The sequence below is a fragment of the Ascaphus truei genome, chromosome 14, assembly GCF_040206685.1.
Source record: "Ascaphus truei isolate aAscTru1 chromosome 14, aAscTru1.hap1, whole genome shotgun sequence".
Classification (NCBI taxonomy): Eukaryota; Metazoa; Chordata; class Amphibia; order Anura; family Ascaphidae; genus Ascaphus; species Ascaphus truei.
This window is the reverse complement of record NC_134496.1, coordinates 44,114,789-44,139,106: the sequence shown is the minus strand read 5'-3', so window position 1 is coordinate 44,139,106 and position 24,318 is coordinate 44,114,789. Positions and strand designations below refer to the sequence as shown.

General features: G+C 45.3%; 1 protein-coding gene across 8 annotated transcripts in view; it reads right to left on the bottom strand.

Annotated features, from left to right (window-relative positions):
- Positions 1-4,833: 4,833 nt before the first annotated feature.
- The window catches only part of MCF2L2 (MCF.2 cell line derived transforming sequence-like 2), a 229,713-nt gene continuing 210,228 nt past the window's right edge, over positions 4,834-24,318 (bottom strand). For all 8 annotated transcript variants that reach the window (XM_075570679.1, XM_075570678.1, XM_075570677.1 and 5 more), the window contains 2 exons: positions 16,735-16,841; positions 4,834-7,035 (listed from right to left, as the gene is read on the bottom strand). In XM_075570679.1, the coding sequence (XP_075426794.1) occupies positions 6,932-7,035; positions 16,735-16,841 (211 nt within the window). In that variant the 3' untranslated portion in view covers positions 4,834-6,931. The remainder of the gene's footprint in view (positions 7,036-16,734; positions 16,842-24,318) is intronic.

Sequence of the window (24,318 nt, the reverse complement as noted above, 5' to 3'; positions counted from 1 at the left end):
GCGCCAATTTTTGGGTTGCACCCCCCACCCCCCCTTACATTTTCTCCGGCGTCATTTGACTCCTGTTGTAATGACAACGTGTCGGCAGAAGCCGCCGGAGAGCAGGTAATAAGCATACAATGGCCTTGCGTGCTCCCCCCTGCATTTTATTTAAATGTTGTGGGGAAGAGGGAGGGACCTCAGTAAACGCAGCGCCCCTCCCCCAGAAAATTCCGTTCCCCCCAGTTTGTGCATCCCTACAAAGAATAGAAAATTGTAGCGCTAAATGTATTCAAAAGATAGTGTTACGAAGTCTAAAAGGCAAGTATGGATCTGATTTTCCTAACAAAAATATGTACTAGGCACTGGTATTTCAAACACATCAATTGTGTGTTTTAAAAATTAAAATAGATTTAAAAAAAATTGATAAAATATTATTTGGATATATTTATAATTTATATGCAAACACACTGTAAATCTATTTATTATGAATAGTTGAACAATGTTTGCTTGTGCATCAGTATGCAGGGCTCATTTCTTCTAAGTGTACCATCTGTGCCGCTCCTTGAACTGGAATTGCCAGCGTGGGAACAGCAAGTACGTATAAACTAAAAGAAAGAAGGCAAACAGAAAGAGCCTCCTGCTGTGGGATATTAACTGCAGTTCAAGCTCCCGTTTTTTTTTTTTACTTCAATAGTTTCATGTGGGCAATCTCTACTTACCTAAAGAACTGCATAGCTGCCGGTCAATTCGTTCTCCGTCTATTGATCGGCAAAGTTTGGCGACATCTTTAGATCTGGGGAATGTAAATGGTTGCTATAGCAACAAACATGCTTGTTAAAATAGAATACAAGAAAATTGGTCTTTCAAAGTTGTTGTTTTTTTAAAACAGAAAATGCTAAAAGTATTTTTTCTTACTACAGAACTGATTTATTAAAAAAAAAAACACACATGCAGGATATTGACTGAACTGCAGCTTTAAGTAGTGGTAGAAACAAAGTACCCTGATGCACTTACGGTTTTTCAGCTATTCACAAATAGCTCTTCAGTTCATGCAGTACCGAGGTATTCATGCAGAGTCTGTGTGATGTGGGGTCCGTGAGTCTCCGTGGGTGGCATCTCACATCGCTGCTTCAGCCTTCTTATCCCCCGGGTTCTCTTCTTCTTCACACTCCCTGTCTCCGTTTTGTGCTCCTTTACGCGGTTATTCCGTGTTTGTGGTGGGTAAAAAGGCTGAAGCAGCGATCTGAGACGCCAAACACGGAGTTTCTTTTAGTCTCCATTGATACTATAATATATGTATATATGGGCTCCCAGGGTGAGGCCACCAAGGTAGGAATCAATATATCTGACATCTTGGCAAATAATCAAACGAAAAAAGACGGTGCAAAACAGCGCTAAAAAAATAATAACAACAATAATTGAAATAAATATCGCAGGCAGCCTGGCAAATACTGACTGTACAGTCAGAAAATGAACCACAGAGAAAATAAAGAATTGCCGGCGCCAAATCAGTCCTTTAAATAATAATACTCCGAATAAAAACCAAACCGTCTCTTGAAAAGTCCCAAAAGTGTCCTTGAACAGATAGGCAGTGAAGGGGTCAACGAACGGCTCACACCAAATGGTAGTGCAATATGTAAAAAAGAGAAGAAAACAAACAGATAATGGTGCAGTACGCCAAAAAAGTTGACATTAAAACATTAAAAACTCACACATGACAAACATAACACACAATAACAGACAGACACTAGCAAGGCTATAATCCTAACAAAAAGCTATTTATTAACATAGAAATACTGGGTTCCGGAGGATACAGCACTTAAGTCCAGAGGGGTAAAATTGAAACCCTACTTACAGGACAGTGGCTGGTAAAAGCAGTGAAGCTGAAGATCGCTCAGGTGCTCTTCTCTGATGATAACTGGAGCTCCTTTAGGGATTGCCTTGTGTGGGGGATGGATGTTGAGTTGCACGAAAACCGGAACTTCCTGGTGGATGTGACGTCACACGCCGCGGTGTTACCGAAATCGCTGCTCTTCTTCCTCTCCTTTCCCCCCACAGCCTACACAACTGCTGCCAATATCCTCCACAACCAAACGAACAGCTCTAAAAACAGAATAATCTCCCAACGACGTTTCATGCACATATGTGCAATTCTTTCTTTTCTCATCTTGGCAAATAATGTTGACTGTCCTGTTATTCACTCTCCTTTTAGATCTCAACCATATTTTTTTCCTTATCAGTCCAAGGGGAGTTTCATTGATACGTTTTACACATTGGTCCATAACAACAATTGTGTAAAGATCAGTCATGCAGACCTCTAAAGAAAAATATGTCCCGAGGTGAGGAGTTAGAACTCAGGGATTCACAAAAACAGGAGGACCTTGTCATTCGGCAAGCCGACAAGGGGGGAGGGATTGTTTTTCAGGACAAAGTTGTCTACATCAATGAAGCAATCCGCCTCTTGTCGGATGAAGCATCCTATATTAAGATTGGTCCTGATTCTACTAGACAGTATCAGGTGGATCTAAATTCTGTGCTCAAACCAAGTGCATTTTAACTGACACTGAATTTACATTTCTTTATATCACATTCCCCCGGGTGCTTGTTTTTTACCACTTACCCAAGGTGCATTAATCCCTCCAAAATCCCCCTGGCAGACCTATTGTATCTGGGATGGACTCGATGACGTCCAAACTGTGCCAATATGTGGTTTATTATCTTCAGACTCATGTCACATCCTTGAGGTCACACAGTAGGGACGGCTTGCATGTCATCGATTCCGTCTCCAAGATAAAGTGGAAACCATCATATCTTTGGACCACTTGTGACGTACAATCATTATACACTTGTATTGATCACAACAAATGTCTGTCAGTGGTGAAACATTTTTTTAGATGGTGATATTGGGATGTCTCAAACACAGAACACATTTATTCTTTCTATGATTTAATTTATTTTAACGCACAACTATTTTCTATTTCAATTACAGTTCTACAGTATTTATAGATATGTGGAACAGCCATGGGGACCCTTCAGCCAATTTAGTCGGTTGAGATGCATTTGCTCCACCGATTTGGATTTTGTTACACAGTCTAGCCTTGTTACATAGTCTGCTTCCCCATTGTTTGTACCCACCTATGTGTTGTCTTGACCCTACTGTGTTTGTACCTTATTCACTGCCCTCTCCCCCCTCCATTATTCCCTCTGTTTTTGCCTGTTTTATTATTGCATGTTATCAATTTTTGATGTAGTGGATGTGGTTCTTATACTGGTGGTTTGTGTTACATATTAAATGTCATTACATTTCTTCTTGGCATTATCCCTTTTCATTTGTTCTATTATCTATAGACAGTGTGTGCTGCGCTTTGTGTTATCCATATTGAAGGGACATTTGGATAAATATCCCTCTTTCATATATAGGAGAGCCAGGGGCGTAGCTATAACCCGGGTAAAGCTCGGGGGCCTGCACTCTTGGGGGTCCCGCTCACCCCCCCCTGTCGGCATCCGGCCCCCTGCCCACACATTAATTCCCTGCAGCGGGCAGAAAGCACAGAGGGGCATCCCTTCCTCTGCAGGTGGGCGGGGCCTAGGTCAGGGGGCAGGGCCTCAAGTAGTGCAGTGTGGGGCTGGAGCTGCAGCCTGAGAGACTGGCTGGGAAAGGTGAGAGGGAGGGAAGGGGCGGAGTAGCAAAGGAGGGAGAGGGAGTAGGTGGTATGATACCTTTTATTGGACCAACAAGTAGTCCTTCATCGGGTATGGCAGTCATTGAGAAACACAATATAATATTTCCATGTAAGGTAAGAGGGACAGATGTAATTTGTGAACTGTTTACTATATTGTGTAATAAATAAAGGATTTTTTGATCTATTTTACTCTTGTATCTATTCCTGCTCTGGTGGAATGTTTGTATTGACTTATCTTTGAAAGGTGTATCTCTACTCACATTCCAATCATCACTCAGAGCTTGTTCCAACATTCCCTCAGGGTATCCTCTCTGCTTAAAAGTCACCAAAGATCTTCTGCCCTCAACTCAAAATCTGTCTCACTTGAACAATTGCGGCGTAACCACATAAATTGTCCTTTTGGGATTACGTTGCCTACGCAAATCACTTTCTACGGAACAAATCCAAATAGTGTCCCCTTGTATATACTGGTTAGAAAACGGACCCCTTTCTTAAGCCAGAGTTTGACCTACCCAAGAATTCAGACCCTGCTCCAATCTCAGGGGTCTGTTCACCTCCCAGATCCAACAGATCCTGTAGGGCACACAATTACCTAAAATCAATTTCAAAATAAGGATTAGTGGTATCGCCTTGGTTTATATCCGAGACAGCCTCAATATTATGCTTACTCAACTCTTTCGAGGTGTCAAATATTTTTTTTTTTTTTAAGTTTATTTCCTTATGTGTTTGTGCAAATCTACAACTGTATTAGAGAGATTAAAATCGCATTGTGGAGCACAATTCAAACCGTGATTAAGTAAAGAAGTTCCTATAGTTGTCAATTTGTAACTCGAGATGTTAATAACTAGATCCCAATATCTTTTCTGCCTCTTTGGGGTTCTCCACTGATTCTCATATAGCTCCGCCGTGTGTGTGTTGTCGTTTATGGAGTATTGAATCCTTCTCTGAGAAACCCACTTGATCTGCTCGTGTACATTGTACTCACCTCGTCTCTTCCCTTGTCGTCATACTATTTTCACCACCCGAATCATTGAAGGATACATTATAGGGTGACGTATCATTGTCTCAGCTATCTGTTTCATGTAGGGCATTTGCTTCTGATTATACTTGAAATGAACCCTAGAATCACCAATTGTATTAGGAAATAAGAAGAAATGCAGGCACTTCATCGATAATGAAGTATTTATAATTTAATAAGGTGAAAAAAAAGTTTCTCAACACAGTTAACAATGGAATATTTACAGTCCAGTTAGAAACACAGTTTGGGTTTGTAAACCACCCAGCAGTGCTTTCAAAACAGCATTATGTTCTTTGCTTTGCCTTTTACAATTATTATTTTTTTACATACATTTGTACAATGAACAGTTTTATCAGATTTGTAAGTTATACAAACTCAGTTAGTTCAAGCTGTTCAAACTATCAATGCACATTCATTGAAGTAGTCTATAGATTCATAAATCACCATCCACATCATGCTTAAGAGTCAAAAACTGTTGTCCCTGAACGGGTCGATGGCTCTGTAGTTCCTTATTACAGGCGTAACTGTACAAACTGCTTAATGCAGGAGTGTAAAAAGTAAGGGCAACTTGAGAACGCTTAAAAAAAAAAAAAAAAAAAGACACCGCAGTCGCTAATTTGCATGTCCAGAAACGTGATTTCTGCAGGTGAAAGGTGCAATCATACATATTAGCCGGACAGGTAAGTGTCTTTGGAGTCTATAAACAGGAAAGGGTTTGTTAATCAAGTGTTTTCTTTACCTTATCCCACCCTGTCCTTATCAGGGAACCTATAAAGATAAGGGGAAGCGGGGACTCTGGCTGTACAAGCGCTCGCTGATCCCACAGTGACATCACACAGTGACATCACACAGTGACATCACACAAAAGGGAGCATCCAGAGGAAAATCACACCCCTCCCAAATCTCACTTTAAAAAATACATTACAAATACTTATAGATGTCAGATTTGGGCAAAAAAAGAAGGTATCAGTCATCCAGATTTGGATCCCTATAAACATGTCGCTGTAATTAGTTCACTTTCGTCCTTGGAAGGATAGCCCCTTTAAATAATGTATGACGTATGAGACACTAGAATGAGATGTGATGCAGGTAGATGATTGAGACTGATGTTTATCGATTAACTTCCCAAAGAATGTGAGATCCTCAAGATTTTCATCATAAAACACCAACATTTTTTACAGTAATTTCTTTTGTCTCCCAAACTATTAACAATCAGATTGTCAGAAAAGAATGCAAATAGAAGTCTTATGGGCGAATACACAAAGCCCCCAGTGCAATCAGCACAAAGCTCTTGGCCGCCTTGGGGCTTAATGAATAAACCCTTTAAATCGTTTCCGTTCCTACAACATGTAGCTCAGAACCACATGAAACAAAATCATCTGCGGATCTTCACAAAGCAGGAAGAAAAATCTGTCCTGCGACAAATTACGCTATAATTTCCTTAAATGAAGTTCCTGCCTCTAAAAATTTTAATTTATGTGACTACATTCAGAAGCCAGAAATTATAACACTAAACAAATAAACATAAAAGTATATTGTAGCATGAAGCTGTATGAACAACCCATCATAATGATGCTATTTTCAGACGAAAGCAGAGAAACAGCCATGTGAAGACAGTAGTGTTTCACAAGCTTTGTTCCTTAAATTGATGAGTTTAAGGAAGATGAATGCAACAAATCATAATTAAATCCTGTTTAACAATCCTCATAAGTTTCTGTTTTGGGGTAAAGGAACATTTAAAATGGACGCAGTGAATTCGGAAAATACCTGAAAAGAGCCACATTTGCAAAGAATCTGTCTGCATTAGGCAATGTGCTTCTGTAACCAACCATTTCTCGCGGTGAAACTTTGCCCCTCTTATAGCAAGACAAGTAACAGGCATATCAAGTATAATATCAAGTAAAACAGGAAATGAGCACACTATTTCAAAGCAAAAGCACCACCGTTCTTCCTCAACTACTGTCAGCCCGAAGGCCTGCAAGGAGTCAAGTGCATAGTTCATATCCCGCGCTGCTGTAAACCTAATATAGGCCACTGCATGAAGGAGATACACCCACGATGCATTCAAGCATTCTGTTGGAATAGAGTGATGTAAAAGGCTTTGGGAATCCTATCGACGAACTGGGACCAGCAGTTATTTTGTGCCGGTCAGCTCTTCCAGGGTTGGTGGCATCCACAACTAAAGCGGCTTGGCTTAATTAGCAGCCCCATGTACAGTACTTTTTGAGAAGGCACGTCTTCAGAGTACTCAACTCCCAGCTTTCTGTTCAGCCACTAAGCTTCTCGTCAGCTCATTTTGCTTCTCTTTCATGTTGGTCGATGCCAACGATACTTGGCACGGGTCACTGTAAGCTTATGAAGAGAAAAAGTGATATTATTAGTTGAATTAAGGGAGGGTGAAACGTACTTTTTGCAGTAGTTAAATATATTTCCAGTTCCTGTGATTCAGAATGAGAACAGGTAATTAGAGATGGTCCTGATTATCTTGTAATATTAATACAGACAAGGCTACTGAAAGAAACAGACAAAAAGAAAAATCCCCCGGCAATTAAGGTGGCATTGTATTAAATAAAACTCCTAATAAACTGCTATAATAATCCAGAGCTTCAAATATTTGCAAAGCATAAGATTGAATCTGTCCTGCCTATATATATTCCTCCCTTCCTTGCTTTTCCTTTAGTTTTAGATTATGAACTTGCAGTAGTCTCCGGGAAAATGTTGACACACACACACACTATTAAGTTGTGCAGCGAGCATTTGCTTATAAGGGTTCCACATAAAAATGGATTTCAGGCAAAAGGTGACATAGTGTGTGCTCATTTGCATGTCATTTCCCAGAATCCCTTGCTGCAGTGGAAGCACTGTGTGCTGGGTGATAATGGTGAAAGGCGGGGTTGCAGACCTGTCTAAGAGCATACAGTAATATTTCCATTTGCGAGATATATATATATATATATATATATATATATATATATAATATAAATATTGTGACAGAAACCAGGGGATGGTAATAAATTCCGTATATAGGGCTCCCAGGATACTAGACAGTTTCTATCCTGTTTGGCCTGGGAGTGCAGCCTTATAATACATACACTCCATCCCACAGTTTGGCAAGCGCTGGAACTGAGGGATGAGAGATCCAGACCAGAATTTGTCTGCTGCCTGATTTCTGTCACCTGTCATGCTAATTAGGAATCAGGTATGAAAGACTGATTTCCTGTTTGCTCTGGTCTCCCCACAAGAGCCAGGAGGCTGGATGGCTGCTGAACTACAGAGGGGAGAAGCCTCTTCCCCAAACAGGTTCAATCTTTCTGTTCATTTGTGTAAGACTGCAAAAGTACCGTGTTTTGATGTTGGAAGTGGAAAAGCCACTTCCAACCCTGAGTCAGGGATATCTAAGTTAAGTTATCGCTCAGGTGAGCAGCTTTTGTTTTGATCTGTTTTCTGTTGTATGCACTGTGGCAGTCTCAGTGCCTGGGACTGAATAAACCAGGCATAGCCTGTTTAAAGGAACAGTACGTGACGCCTCATCATTTAACCTACCCTAAAAGACCGTGTTCTAAACAGTCCCGGACAAACGACGGAGCCCCGGAGTAAGCCGTTTGTCACATATGGTGGAGAATGCGGGCAGAGCACTAGGGGGTCTGCGGGTTGAAGAACTTTGAAAAAAAAAAAAAAAAAAAAGTTTTTTTTCATCCTCTGCAAACAAGATGGAAGACGTGGTGGGTGCGCTGGTACGCAATGTCGCTGCCCAGAAAGACGCGAATGAAACCCAGCAACAGCTGTTAATAGCCCAGCAAGAAACTAATGCAAACCAGCAGCAGACGAATGCAGCCCAGCAACAGCTGCTAATAGCCCAGCAAGAGATTAATGCCAACCAGCAACAGGCGAATGCCAACCAGCAACAGGCGAATGCAAACCAGCAACAGACGAATGAAGCCCTGCAAAACGCGAATGCAAACCAGCAAGAGACAAACCGCTTGCTGAGAGAGGAGCAACAGCGGTTCGCTCAGGGCTTACAGCAGGAACTCGAGATCCTGAGGCGGACTATCAGTAACCTTCCACTGGCAGCGGCAGCCCCAGTTCCGAAAATTACCAGGGCAAGCCACTACCTTCAGAAGATGGGACCCTCGGATGATGTGGAAGCCTATCTTCTCACGTTTGAACGCACGGCACAGAGAGAGGGATGGCCAGAAGCTGAGTGGGCTGGTCTAATCGCACCCTTCCTAAGCGGCGAACCCCAGAAGGCTTACTTTGATCTAGAGCCAGCCGAAGCTAACGTCTATGCAAAATTGAAGTTCGAGATCCTCGCCCGCCTCGGCGTAACCACGGCTGTTCGCGCCCAAAGGTTTCACGCATGGTCCTTCACGATGGATAAAGCCACCCGAAGCCAGATGTATGACCTCATCCACCTCGCCCGGAAGTGGCTACAACCCGAGATCAACTCAGCCAGCCACATCGTGGAACGGTTGGTCATGGACCAGTTCTTGAGGAAACTTCCCTCTGCCTTACGCCGTTGGGTCAGTCGGAGTGACCCCCACAATGCGGATGAGCTTGTGGCCCTCGTAGAAAGGTACAATGCAGCAGAAGAGCACCCGCAACCCACAGTCGTGGAGCAACCCCACTACCCGAGGTTCCAGGACTCTTCCAGAGACGGTAAAAGGGTACCGGGGTTAAGGGGCGCTGAAGAGCGGCGACCACCTTCACGCAGCACCAGCAACAGTGGTTCACACACTAAGGGCAATAGCCAACATGGGGAGCCGGGAAAAGGCTCTAAGTGGGACACAGACTATGTACCTAAATGTGTAAATTGTCATGAGAGGGGCCACACAGCAAAAATCTGCCCACTAAATGATGAGCCCATGCAATGCAACAGCGTGGAACCTTATTCGCTGTTGTCCCAATGTATGGGCCCTAGCCCAGAGGACCCCTTGAATAACCATCTGTGGGCATTTGTAAAGGTTAATGGTAAGAGGGTTCGGGCACTTCTTGACTCTGGGAGCATGGTCACACTAGTGTCCGAATACCTCTTGCCCATTAAGAAGAAACAGGGAAACAGTTCACAAAGAGTGGCAATTTGTTGTATACATGGGGATAATCATGAATATTCCACTGTTGATGTTTTTTTTGAAACAGAGTTTGGTTCTTTAGATTTCAAGGTGGGTATTGTACCCAAACTGGCACATGATGTGTTAATAGGGACTGACTTTCCCCATTTTCTAAAAATGTGGTCCCCCGCTCAGAATAGCGCCCAGAGTTCAATAGCGGACCATAACGAAGTATTAGAAGAAACAAATCCTTTCCCTTTTTCAGAAATGGAGGTTGACGAGGGCCCAAATAAGAAGGGGGAAAAGGAGGAGTGCTGTAAAATTCCCTTCCCCATCACTACTTTGGTAGGGAATACCCCAAATCAAGATGTTGAGCAGACACTTACCACCCCAGAACCGGATAAGACCCTCGCTGACCTAGAGGTCAGTCCTGGGAGTTTTAAGAAGGCCCAGTGGGAGGACCCCACATTAGCGGTAGCAAGGGGAAATATACGGGACCAGAATAGTACTCCTGGCCAACCAGATAGGTCACTTGCTTACCCCTACTTCGAGGTAGAGAACGACCTAGTATATCGGGTTGATAAAAGGAAATCAGTTACAACTAAACAATTGTTGGTACCACGGACATTCCGTAACGTAGTATTACACCTCGCACATAGTCATCCATTGGGGGGACACCTAGGGGTGGAAAAGACAAAAGAAAAGGTTCTCCGAAGCTTCTATTGGCCTGGGGTTCTGGCAGAAATTACGAATTATTGTTCCTCATGCCCAGAATGTCAGATCACCGCCCCGTTCAAGGCGTACCGCAGCCCATTGGTACCCCTTCCCATAATAGAGGTACCATTTGACCGGATTGCTATGGATCTAGTAGGACCCCTAATAAAGTCTGCTAGGGGACATCAGCATATATTGGTAATATTAGATTATGCCACCCGATATCCGGAGGCAGTTCCCCTACGTAGCACCTCAGCTAAAAACATAGCAAAAGAGTTAGTACTTCTGTTTTCCCGGGTCGGGATTCCTAAAGAGATTCTATCTGACCAGGGAACACCATTTATGTCCCAAGTAACGAAAGAGCTATGTAAACTCCTAAAAATCAAGCATCTCAGAACCTCAGTCTATCATCCACAAACAGATGGTTTAGTGGAAAGGTTCAATAAAACCTTAAAGAGCATGTTACGGCGGGCGGTTGATAAAGATGGGAAAAACTGGGATTGTTTGTTACCGTACCTGTTATTTGCCATTAGGGAAGTTCCCCAATCATCCACTGGCTTCTCCCCGTTTGAACTATTGTATGGCCGACACCCAAGGGGCTTACTGGATATAGCCAAAGAGACTTGGGAACACGAGGTTACCCCTTACAGAAGTGTAATAGAGCATGTTGCCCAGATGCAGGACCGCATTGCTGCAGTCCTACCCATAGTGAGGGAACACATGGAGAAAGCTCAAGAAGCACAGAGGAATACATATAATAAGGGTGCTAGGGTCAGAATTTTTTCTCCAGGTGATAGGGTACTAGTTCTGGTTCCCACCGTGGAGAGTAAATTCCTTGCTAAATGGCATGGGCCATATGAGGTCTTGGAAAGAGTGGGAGAAGTAAATTATAAGGTAAGACAGCCAGGTAGGAGGAAACCTGAGCAAATTTACCATATAAACCTACTCAAGCCCTGGAAAGATAGAGAAGTCTTGTTAACCCTAGTACCCCCAGGTCCGTCAGAGAATCAAGAAACTGACCCAGAGGTTAGCATAGCTGAAACCCTGTCTGTTCATCAGAAACGAGAGGTTCAGAATTTAGTGAAAAGAAACAAAGAAATCTTCTCTATACGGCCAGGTAGAACTAGCGTAATTGAACATGACCTAGTCTCTGAACCGGGGGTCCGAGTTAACCTTAAACCGTACCGAATCCCAGAGGCCAAAAGAAAGGCTATAAGTTTAGAGGTTAAAAAAATGCTAAAACTAGGTGTAATTGAGGAATCCCAAAGTGGGTGGAACAGCCCTATAGTCTTAGTCCCAAAGCCAGATGGTACAACAAGGTTTTGTAATGACTACCGGAAACTAAACGCGGTGTCAAAATTTGATACTTATCCTATGCCCAGGGTAGATGAACTTGTAGAGAGACTGGGCAAAGCCCGATATCTCACAACCCTAGACCTAACAAAAGGGTACTGGCAGGTTCCCCTCACAGAAAGGGCAAAAGAAAAGACAGCCTTCTCAACCCCAGACGGCCTCTTTCAGTATAAGGTGTTGCCTTTTGGCTTACATGGAGCTCCCGCCACATTCCAAAGAATGATGGATAAAATTTTAAAACCACATGCTCGGTATGCTGCCGCCTACCTGGATGATGTGGTAATCCATAGTGAAGATTGGCAATCCCACCTTCCAAAGGTCCAAGCTGTGCTTGACGCAGTCCGGTCTGCTGGACTAACTGCTAACCCCGCTAAATGCACTATTGGTCTGGAGGAGGCCAAGTATCTGGGATATTCTATTGGCAGAGGTTTACTCAAACCCCAAACACTCAAAGTGGAGGCGATACAAAATTGGCCAAGGCCAGTTACAAAAAAACAAGTAAGGACCTTTTTGGGGTTAATTGGGTACTAGAGAAGGTTTATTCCCAATTTTGCAACTAAGGCAACCCCACTAACTGACCTCACAAAAGCAAGAGGACCGCTAATGGTAAAGTGGTCCCCCGAAACCGAACAGGCCTTTAGAAGCCTGAAAGAAGCTCTCTGTGCCCAACCAGTGTTGGTCACACCTGACTTCTCCAAAGAGTTCGTAGTCCAAACCGACGCATCTGAGGTAGGGCTGGGGGCGGTACTCTCCCAGGAGTCTCAAGGTGAGGAGCACCCCATCCTTTATTTAAGTAGGAAACTAAATCCCCAGGAGAAAAATTACTCCATAGTAGAGAAAGAGTGTCTCGCAATAAAGTGGGCTGTAGAGACGCTCAAATACTACCTGTTGGGGAGAAAATTCCGGTTGGTCACAGATCATGCACCCCTTACCTGGATGTGTCAAAACAGGGAAAAGAATGCTAGAGTGACCAGGTGGTTCCTAAGCCTACAACCCTTTAAATTTTCTGTGGAACACAGGTCAGGGCACAAACATGGCAATGCTGACGGGTTGTCAAGGATGCACTCCCTAATATCCATGGTCGCTCATCCCTCGAGGTCTGAGCTGGGGGGGAGGATATGTGACAGAAACCAGGGGATGGTAATAAATTCCGTATATAGGGCTCCCAGGATACTAGACAGTTTCTATCCTGTTTGGCCTGGGAGTGCAGCCTTATAATACATACACTCCATCCCACAGTTTGGCAAGCGCTGGAACTGAGGGATGAGAGATCCAGACCAGAATTTGTCTGCTGCCTGATTTCTGTCACCTGTCATGCTAATTAGGAATCAGGTATGAAAGACTGATTTCCTGTTTGCTCTGGTCTCCCCACAAGAGCCAGGAGGCTGGAAGGCTGCTGAACTACAGAGGGGAGAAGCCTCTTCCCCAAACAGGTTCAATCTTTCTGTTCATTTGTGTAAGACTGCAAAAGTACCGTGTTTTGATGTTGGAAGTGGAAAAGCCACTTCCAACCCTGAGTCAGGGATATCTAAGTTAAGTTATCGCTCAGGTGAGCAGCTTTTGTTTTGATCTGTTTTCTGTTGTATGCACTGTGGCAGTCTCAGTGCCTGGGACTGAATAAACCAGGCATAGCCTGTTTAAAGGAACAGTACGTGACGCCTCATCATTTAACCTACCCTAAAAGACCGTGTTCTAAACAGTCCCGGACAAACGACGGAGCCCCGGAGTAAGCCGTTTGTCACAATATATATACATATATATTTATATATAATGGAAATATTACTGTATGCTCATTTGCATGTCTTAGACATATATATCTCAAACCCTAATCCCAAAGATCTTCTGTTTCTATAGCACTCTTCTGCATGTGACTTTTGGGATAGTGTTTCCCTATCATGTCCTGGCATGAAAAAGGTAAGGCTAAATATTGCATAAAACTGGCATAGGAAAGCTGAATTCAAATAGCCGATAACATCAAATGAATTATTATTTAACACTTAAAAACACTTTAGACACTTAAGTCTTCTAATAGTCAATGTACATTCTAATGTAATAGTAGTAGCAATAACGTCCAGTACAAAATGCTGCACAAACACAGAATTACACCCGTGTCTGACATTCAGTCAGTACACGGGCAAGAGGGAAAAACATACTAACATGTAACGCAAATATTTCATAGAGAGTTAAACTGAACATTAACATGTCATTAAGCATGACTTCTACCCATGTGTTTGATTAAATAATGACCAGACATTCCTAAATGCTGCCTATTCGTAACTAACTAATTTAGTCCATTTCTAAAGCCAAGACAGATGACAAATTCATTCCGGTCCATTTGAAATGCATGTTTAAAAGAAGCCAGCAGGTGTCACCGTGCAGCAAGTAAAGCCCGGATTCCCCACACTCCAGTAGGTTATATCATGTGACATTGGCCTAAATGATCGTTACATTAACAGTAATGTATCCACTAAAGTTAATAACGGAATCAATTTTACTTCTGTTAAAAAGCACCGCGTTAATTCTAACGCCCGTTAGAGAAATAATGTACAAATAAGCTGCTAACATAAAGCATTACATTATTCCCTAAACCCTGGAAATTTTAATGCGGTGAAATAAAAGTTAAGTTATTTATTCATCCCTAAACCTGGTGTTAGGTATCACTTGTGACAAAGTGAATACATACCATGGTATCAACGTGGTAGGTAAATATAAACTCATTTGTAGCCCTAAGTTGGGTTGCCAGGAGGCGTCTCCAAAAATACTGGACACAATGGTGAAAGGTGCAACATTCTCGAGACACACACACACACAGGCCCCTCTCACCGCTCTATGTTGTTTCCTCCTCTCCTTGGCCCCACCCCCGGGCTTCTGACACCTCCTCCTGATTGGCTGCATTACCCAGCAGCAGCCAATCATGATGGAGAAAGCTGTCCAGCCCCCTAGTAACAGCCATGCTCTCTCCCTGCTCAGGTAAATTCTGCGGCCCGCCTAAGCAGGTCAGGTCACTATGCCCAGAGAGGTAATACCGGTATGCACAGACACGCCCAGAGAGGTAATACCGGTATGCACAGACACGCCCAGAGAGGTAATACCGGTATGCACAGACACGCCCAGAGAGGTAATACTGGTATGCACAGACACGCCCAGAGAGGTAATACCGGTATGCACAGACACGCCCAGAGAGGTAATACCGGTATACACGTACACGCCCAGAGAGGTATTGCCGGTATACACATACACGCCCAGAGAGGTAATGCCGGTATACACGTACATGTCCAGTTTTATGTCTAATTTTTTACTGGACAGAGTGTTCAAATACAGGACAGTCCGGTTCAAAACTGGACACCTGGCAAACGTAGTGCCTCTAAGTGGTCAGCCAGCCATGGTTACCTAGGGCAGGGGTAAATTTGATTGTTTAGAGACAGTCGCCACATGTGACTGTCTCTAAACCAATCAAATTGCGCGGCCCGCCCCCTTTAGTGACACCACTGGTGACCGTCGCTAAACAACAAATTATAACTTTCGCTGGTGGCGACATCATCGGTCGCGTCGCCAGCATTATAAGCGCGGCCTTACTATGTACCTGATGGCAGGTCCATATAGGACCTGAAAGGTTGTTTCTCCTCTGTTCTTGGCTGCTACATTAAATGAAGAATTGCCTTGTGAACTTGTAAGTAGAGCTCTGCTTTGCACCTCTGTCCTAGAGGAGACCTGCACTGTGAGGAAGGTTTTTGTACAGTACATGTATGTGATGCAGCCACCTGTATACTCTCCTTTGCCTTAGGAAAATCTGTGGCTATTTCTCAGAAAAGCTGCAGCCAGGCCTAATGGCCCATCGGATTAACACAATTAGATTGTAAGCTCTTCGGAGCAGGGACTCGTCTTACTAAATGTTACTTTTATGTCTGAAGCACTAATTCCCATGATCTGTTATTTGTATTATTTGTTATTTATATGATTGTCACGTGTATTACTGCTGTGAAGCGCTATGTACATTAATGGCGCTATATAAATAAAGACATACATACAGACATATATAAAGTGGCGGTCCCTGCAGTCCCATTCAAACGCATGGGACCCCCGCTGTGTTAATCCGATGGGCCATTAGTCTGCCTGCAGATTTTCTGTGAGAGAGCCACAGATTTACCTAGATTTTCATGGGCTAGCAGGAGAATACAGGTGGCCATATCTGTATATATTGTGTTGGCTGCACAAGCAGGATTCTCCTCGCCTGAAACTGTGGCAAAAAGTGAAATCCACACTTTGGAACTGTACTAAAGCCTGCTACTGAAATCAAAGGGTGCTCTGCATATTACAACTCATTAAAATGACATTAATAGTTAATAATAATATAATAATAGCATGTTTTTGTATAGCGCTGCTAGTTATACGTATCGCTTTACAGAGACATTTTGCAGACACAGGTCCCTGCCCCGTGGAGCTTACAATCTATGTTTTTTGGTGCCTGAGGCACAGGGAGATAAAGTGACTTGCCCAAGGTCACAAGGAGCCGACACCGGGAATTGAACCACGCTTCACACTCTCAGTGCCAGAGTTGAATAAAATGTTTTAAATGTAAGTATTACTTAATACTAACTAATTGTTTGTTATTTAAACACGTAGATTGTGTCTTGGATTGCTCCTTTAAGCTGGAAATAAAGGAGAACCTACCCCAGAGCAACTTCTTTTGTCATTTCACACTGTTAATTATGTTTGGAGAAAACGAGTCTGACGACATTCCCCGGCGGTGGTGTAAGACTCAATGGAATCGCCAAACTTGAAATGTTGGAACATTTCTCTGGAATGTTTTTCTCTTTTGTTCAGGAATGGAATCTTTTTTTTTTTTTTTCTCTCTTCTTATTGTCCTAACACAGTTACCATAAATACACCTGTTCTACATTCTCTGTGATATAGATTTGTTACGTTGGATAATTACCTGCAATGTTATCTTTTTGGCAGATGTTTTCAATATCTCCTTTTGCTGGAATTAAGAGGCTGGACGGCACCCATGCTTTCCTCTTTGAAACAAGTTCTGTCACTAACCTGAAATTTAAAAAAAAATCAATGTTGCTTATTACTAAACAAACAAACAAACGAACACTATTTTAACGCATATTGCAGTTTGCTGTATGGGGAAACATTTGGCCTTTAGGGTTACAGAGGATACCATGGCCATTTTTGAGTTTAGCAAAAGTGTTCATGAGCTATATTCTACTAGGGTCACATCTGTACCCCAAAATATGAAAGAAAACAGATATGGAGTTTGACAGGGCCTTTCCCCGGTTTAAAAAGGCAGCACACATGAAGCCATCTATCTGTAGCTGATGAGTCCAGCAGGGAGCTGGCTCATTTCAGTAGAGTCAATTACCCAGCCCCACTTGGCTCATCAAGCAGGTTTAAAAAAGTATGCTGCGCAAACTGCGTGGGGTTCTCTAGCACAGAGGGACTGTGCTGTCAGAGAGATCCCCAAGAAGCAGATTGCTCTAGCACTGGAGGATGTGTGTGCTGCCAGAGAGAGATCCCAGAGAATTAGACCCTCTATACAGTGGACCCTGGAACATGCCGGAGGATACCCTCCTCGGACACCAACCCAGACCTGGACTGAGGTAAAGAGCCTCTGCTTACAGGTACCTCTTTGGAGTTTTAGGTCAGAGGTTGGTAAGAGGCCTAGGCCTCAGCCCTGCAGATAGGGCTGACTCACACGTCCCTGTCCCTTACAGAGGGATAGGTCTGTTTTTGTTTTGCATGCTGACATGAAGTTGTGCTGTTTAAAGCCTCAGGCTAAATAAAAGCCAATGTTTATCTTCCCTTAAATACATCTCCCTGGTTATACTTCTGCACATAGGTGAAAAAATTAAAAGGTGCTAATGTGTGATAACTACATTTAAAAAATCAATGAGTATATAGATTGATTGTGTCTTAATAATCATCTATCAGTGATAAATTCCACTAGTAGTGTCCTGCAGCCTTGGTGAAAGGGGTCTCTAATCCCTTTAAAGAGAGATATACAACTGAAAAATACTTGGCGTATTAACTTTTCAATTTTTGGATGACATAATTATGGGCAGGTATAGGTTTACTGAGGTTTCTGAAAACAAAGCATAGGAATACTTGATAAAAAAAATAACAATTTATTAAAATATACAACAATTATAGACAAAATTAGTCAACTAAATCTGATCCTCGATTAAGCTTAATCCATATTTTAGATTAATGAATACTTACCCAGACTGATGTCTCGATAGACCTAACTAAATGCTGTGTCACAAAAAAAAAACATTATATAGTAAATATGGAAAAAAGATATAAAGAAAAAATGAAAATGGTCAAATAAATTGAAATCCTGAAGTAATTATGCAAATGAACGTCTGTGGCGATATAAGAGTGCAAGGTGAAGCTAGGAATTATACCCCTGACGAAGCCGAAAGGAGAAACGCGTAGGGTGAACCTGAGCCTGAACCTCACAAGCATCGGATACAAGACTGCAGAGGGATCAGCTGTGTTGTGGTGTGTGGTGAGACAGGAGTGCCTATGGAGGAACGTTCGTGGAGAGACAGCTGTGCTGACTGCATGGATTAAAGTGCACAGTGGGGCTGCAAGATTGCCCACACAAGGCAGAGGATCCGGAGAGGACTACTAATCACAGTACTGAGCGGCCAAAGTGCCGAAGGGCGCAGTGGTTCATGTGGCGAACCCTGAAGGTAAATGTGTGTCTGCACATTGGAACAGCCCCCACCCACATGCAAACACACCATTAACAACAGAAAAACAGCAACTTGGATCTCAAGCAGTGATTGCGCATAGAACGGACCAACACCATCTTCTTAAAACAAACATCACTATTTGGAACACAGGGGTTAAATATAGTTATTATATCCCTTAGTGATCAACACTATATATACACAGGGAGGTACCCCCCTCCCCCCGCGTGCCAAAGGCCAGACTGCTCCCCTGCGCCTCCTCCCCCAACAAGCCGCCCGATGAGGACTCACTGTATTACAATGGAAGGGCTCTATAGCAGGGGTGGTCAACTCCAGTCCGCAAGACCCCCCCAACAGATCAGGTTTTCAGGATATCCCAGCTTCAGCACAGGTGGCTCAATCAGAGGCTCAGCCAAAGACTAAGCCTCTGACTGAGCCACCGGCGCTGAAGCAGGGACTGATTGAGCCACCTGTGCTGAAGCTGGGATATCCTGAAAACCTGACCTGTTGTGGGGTCTTGAAGACTGGAGTTGAGCACCTCTGCTCTATAGCATATGAGTTAACAATGTAACCTCCAGTAAAGGATCTGACGGGGAGCACAATTCCAAGTTCAGGGACACATTGTGACACTGGAAAGCGGCCCCCTAGCCATCAGCGGGGGGTCTCCTGGCCGGGGGCTGGCCTCCTCCACTCTGGCCCGCCCCCAAACATCCAAACATCCCTCCCCTAACCAGGGGAGGGGCTACGTAGGGCCTATTTAAGGCGCTGCTGGCGGGGAGTGCAGCCTGTTCCTTGTATTGACCCTGAATATATTTGTATATAGTTATATCTCCTTTTAGATGCTTGTTTTCTAATATAAACAAATCTAATTTAACTAGCATCTTCTCATAAGTCAGATTTTCCAACCCCTTTATTAATTTGGTGGCTCATCTCCGCACTTTTTCTAGTTCCATAATGACTTTTTATAGAGTTGTGCCTAAAACTGTATTCCTTATTCAAGATATGGCTTAAACAATCATTTATACAGTGGGATAGTTATGTTTACTTCCCTTCAATCCACACCACTTTTAATGCAAGATAAGATCTTGTTTGCCTTGGCAGCTACTACATGACTTTGGGCACTATTGCCAAGCCTGCTGTCTACAAGCACTCCTAAATCGTATTCATCAAGGATTTAATTTATAAGTTGCCCATTTATTCTTGTTTCCCAAATGCATACCTTTACATTTATCTGTATTAAATTAAGTAAAATAAATTACATCTGGCTCTGATTTTACTGCCTTATACAATTTAGTGTAGGTGCTCTACTCCAGTCCTCAAGCACCCCGCCCCCCAACAAGTCAGGTTTTCAGGATATCCCAGCTTCAGCACAGGTGGCTCAATCAGAGGCTCTGATTGAGCTACTTGTGCTGAAGCAAGGACAGATTGAGCCACTCATGCTGGGATAGTCTGAAAACCTGACCTGTTGGGGTGGCTTGAGGACTGGAGTTCAGCTCCCCTGAGTTAGGTCATAGCTAACCTTGGCGTTGCTCACCCCCAGTCCCTTTAATAGGTCTCACACAGGGTCTGCATAAGTGTATGACCAGTTAGGTAGGATGTATCTCTCACATTGTTATTTACAGGGTTCTTTTCCTCTCCTGTCTTCTCTTTTTTTTAACTTTAATGAAACACCTGCTCAGGGTCTGGGTGGGAGTAACGCCGCCTTTGGGTAAGAGCCTTAACACCATGTTATTTGATGCTAACGCTGTCTCTTTGTTACCTGGATCCTGCTGGTCACTTTGTGTATACATTTCTATATGGGACGATCATCTGCCTACACTGAGAAACTGTGAGTGCAAACTATTTCTCCATTGACATATATATATATATATATATATTTAAAAAAAAATATATATATATTTATATCTACTATATATTTGTGAAATCACTGTATGTCTGCGTCCCAAGGGTCAATCGCATTGGACCTTGGCCCTGTCACTCCGGCTCAGGCCATGCCCGCCCCCGCACACCTCTCATTGGCCTACGTCCAACACCAATGCCACACTGTCCCACCCCTCACTGACTCTCATTGGCCTGCGTCCCACCCCTCACTGACTCTCATTGGCCTGCGTCCAATGCCCGCCCCCGCACACCTCTCATTGGCCTGCGTCCCACCCCTCACTGACTCTCATTGGCCTGCGTCCAATGCCCGCCCCCGCACACCTCTCATTGGCCTGCGTCCATCACCAATGCCCTAATACAGTGTTTCCCAAACTGTGCGCCGCGGCGCCCTGGTGCGCCGCCGCGATCAGGGCCGCCAGCAGCGGGAAACAAGGGCTGCTCGCTCATTTAAAAAAAAAAAAAAAACCTCTGAGGGGAAGCAGAGGAGCGGTCACGTGACCGCTCCCATCCAATGTGTATATATGTATATATGTATGTATGTGTGTGTGTGTGTGTGTGTGTGTGTGTGTGGTGTATGTGTGGTGTATATATATATATATATATATATATATATGTGTGGTGTGTGTGTATATATGTGTGGTGTGTGTGTATATATATATATATATGTGTGTGTGTGTGTATATATATATATATATATGTGTGTGTGTGTGTGTTTGAATTTATTTATCAAAGTTGCACAATGTTAATAATTTATTCTCACATGTCTTTTTTTTTTAAATGTTTAAAATATTATATAATATATACACACACACACACACAGCTACCAAGTGACAAACACACACAGGGATACCCGCCTCCCAAGCGCGCTTGCTGTCTCCTCTGCCAGGACAGCAAAAAGCTCCTGGTAGAGCGAGCGGCAGCAAGCAAGAGCGAGCAGCAGCACCTAAGCGCTTACTATGTCCCAGGCCGGAGGAACTATAGCCGCGTTGATTACAGATGCAGGGGCTTTGTGCATCTGTTCAGCCCGGCTCAGCGACGCTGAGCTGCCTACGCTGAGAGAGGGAGGCCCGGCGCTCACGCTGGAGGAGCAGCACCGGGAGACAGATGTCTCCCAGCAGCACTGCAGCGTCACCCCCCCCTCCCTCCCCGCAGCACACCGGCCCTCCCCCCACGTGGCACAGGCCCCCGCAGCACTGACCTCCCCCGTGCAGGGACCGGGCCGTTCAGCCATACCCTCCCCCACCCCCCCGTATCTGTGTGTATTTATTTGTGTGTGTGTGTGTATCTGCATCAGTGTGTGTGTATCTGTGTGTATTTATTTGTGTGTGTGTGTGTATTTATTTGTGTGTGTGTGTATTTGTGTGTGTGTGTGTATTTATGTGTGTATTTATTTGTGTGTGTCTGAGAGAGAGAGTGAGGTCAGAGAGAGAGAGAGAGAGAGAGAGAGAGAGAGAGTGAGGTCAGAGAGAGAGAGAGAGTGAGGTCAGAGAGAGAGAGAGAGTGAGGTCATAGAGAGTGAGGTCAGAGAGAGAGAGAGAGAGGGGGGTCAGAGAGAGAGTGAGGTCAGAGAGAGAGAGAGAGAGTGAGGTCAGAGAGAGAGAGAGTGAGGTCAGAGAGAGAGAGAGTGAGGTCAGAGAGAGAGAGAGAGAGAGTGAGGTCAGAGAGAGAGAGAGAGAGTGAGGTCAGAGAGAGAGAGAGTGAGGTCAGAGAGAGAGAGAGTGAAGTCAGAGAGAGAGAGAGTGAGGTCAGGGAGAGAGAGAGTGAGGTCAGAGAGAGAGTGAGGTCAGAGAGAGAGAGAGAGAGAGTGAGGTCAGAGAGAGAGAGAGAGAGAGAGAGAGAGAGTGAGGTCAGAGAGAGAGACAGAGTGAGGTCAGAGAGAGAGAGAGTGAGGTCAGAGAGAGAGAGAGTGAGGTCAGAGAGAGAGAGAGAGAGAGTGAGGTCAGAGAGAGAGAGTGAGGTCAGAGAGAGAGAGAGAGAGAGAGAGAGAGAGAGAGAGAGTGAGGTCAGAGAGAGAGAGTGAGGTCAGAGAGAGAGAGAGTGAGGTCAGAGAGAGAGAGAGTGAGGTCAGAGAGAGAGAGTGTGAGGTCAGAGAGAGAGGGAGGTCAGAGAGAATGTGAGGTTAGAGAGAGTGTGAGGTCAGAGAGAGTGTGAGGTCAGAGAGAGAGAGAGTGTGAGGTCAGAGAGAGTGTGAGGTCAGAGAGAGAGAGAGAGAGGGAGGTCAGAGAGAATGTGAGGTCAGAGGTCAGAGAGAGAGTGTGAGGTCAGAGAGAGAGAGTGTGAGGTCAGAGAGAGAGAGTGTGAGGTCAGAGAGAGAGAGAGTGAGGTCAGAGAGAGTTAGAGTGTGTGAGAGAGAGTGAGAGTGTCTGAGAGAGACACCAACTGCGCACTGCAACTGTTAGGTATGTTTGTACACCTATGTATGTATGTACACCTTTGTTTTTACTTTGGGCGCCGCGTAAAAATCCTGATCGCCTTGGGGAGCCTTGAAAAAATTCTGATTGCCTTGGGGAGCCTTGAACCGAAAAAGTTTGGGAACCACTGCCCTAATACTTCCACACTGTCCCACCCCTCACTGAGTTTTGGGAACGCTTTGCTTTTGCAACACCTAATCCTCTAATCCTCAACCTGCTCTGGAGCCACGCTTCACAGCTATCAAAACCTTCACGTCTGCTACCACAGACTGCCGAATCAGGTACAGAATCTACACACAACGCACAAACACAGCACACACACACATTCACACAACACCAAACACTGCAGACTGCCTCTTCAAACCCCCCCTCCCCTCCACGCCACACATCTCCCTCCTGCAACCGGACCGCGAGGCCGCGGCCTCCACTCACACACCATGGCAACGATGTCCCTCCCCCTATCCCGCCACCTCACACAGTGTAGCTCCCGCGAACCGCACAGCACGCCTCATCTCCTGCACCTCACACAGCTCCCTACCGCAACCAGACCGCGAGGCCCCCTACCCCGCTACATCATGCCACCAATATCCCTCCCCCTATCCCGCTACCTCACACAGTGTAGCTCCCGCTACACACCACTCCCTCCCGCTACACACCACTCCCTCCCGCTCCATTCCCTCCCCGGCGGGGGAACAGGCAGGCTGCCACGCGGCGCCTAAGATGGCGGACCCCCTTCCTCCCTCGCGCTCCATTCCCTCCCGCTCCACTCCCTCCCGCTCCACTCACCACCCTCCCGCTCCAATCCCTCGCGCTCCACTCACCACTCCCTCCCGCTACACACCACTCCCTCCCGCTACACACCACTCCCTCCCGCTACACACCACTCCCTCCCGCTACACTCACCTCCCTCCCCGGCGGGAACAGGCTGCCACGCGGCGCGTAAGATGGCGGACCCCCTTCCTCCCTCGCGCTACATTCCCTCCCGCTCCACTCACCTCCCTCCCGCTCCATTCCCTCCCGCTCCATTCCCTCCCGCTCCATTCCCTCCCGCTCCACTCAGCTCCCTCCCCGGCGTGGGAACAGGCTGCCACGCGGCGCGTAAGATGGCGGACCCCCTTCCTCCCTCGCGGCGCCGAGTGAGAAGATGGCGGCGGCCGGAAGTACAGGTAGGTGTCGCGTGTGTGTGTGCGTGTGCGTGTGTGTGTGTGTGTGTGTGTGTGTGTGACACTGCCCCCCCTCCTGTCCACTGCCCCCCCTCCTGTCCACTGCCCCCCCTCCTGTCCACTGCCCCCCCTCCTCCTGTCCACTGCCCCCCCCCTCCTGTCCACAGCCCCCCCCTCCTGTCCACAGCCCCCCCCCTCCTGTCCACAGCCCCACCCCTCCTGTCCACTGCCCCCCCTCTCCTGTCCCCTACCCCCCTCCTCTCCTGTCCACTGCCCCCTCTCCTGTCCACACAGCCCCCCCCTCCTGTCCACTGCCCCCCTCTCCTGTCCACTGCCCCCCCCTCTCCTGTCCACTGCCCCCCCT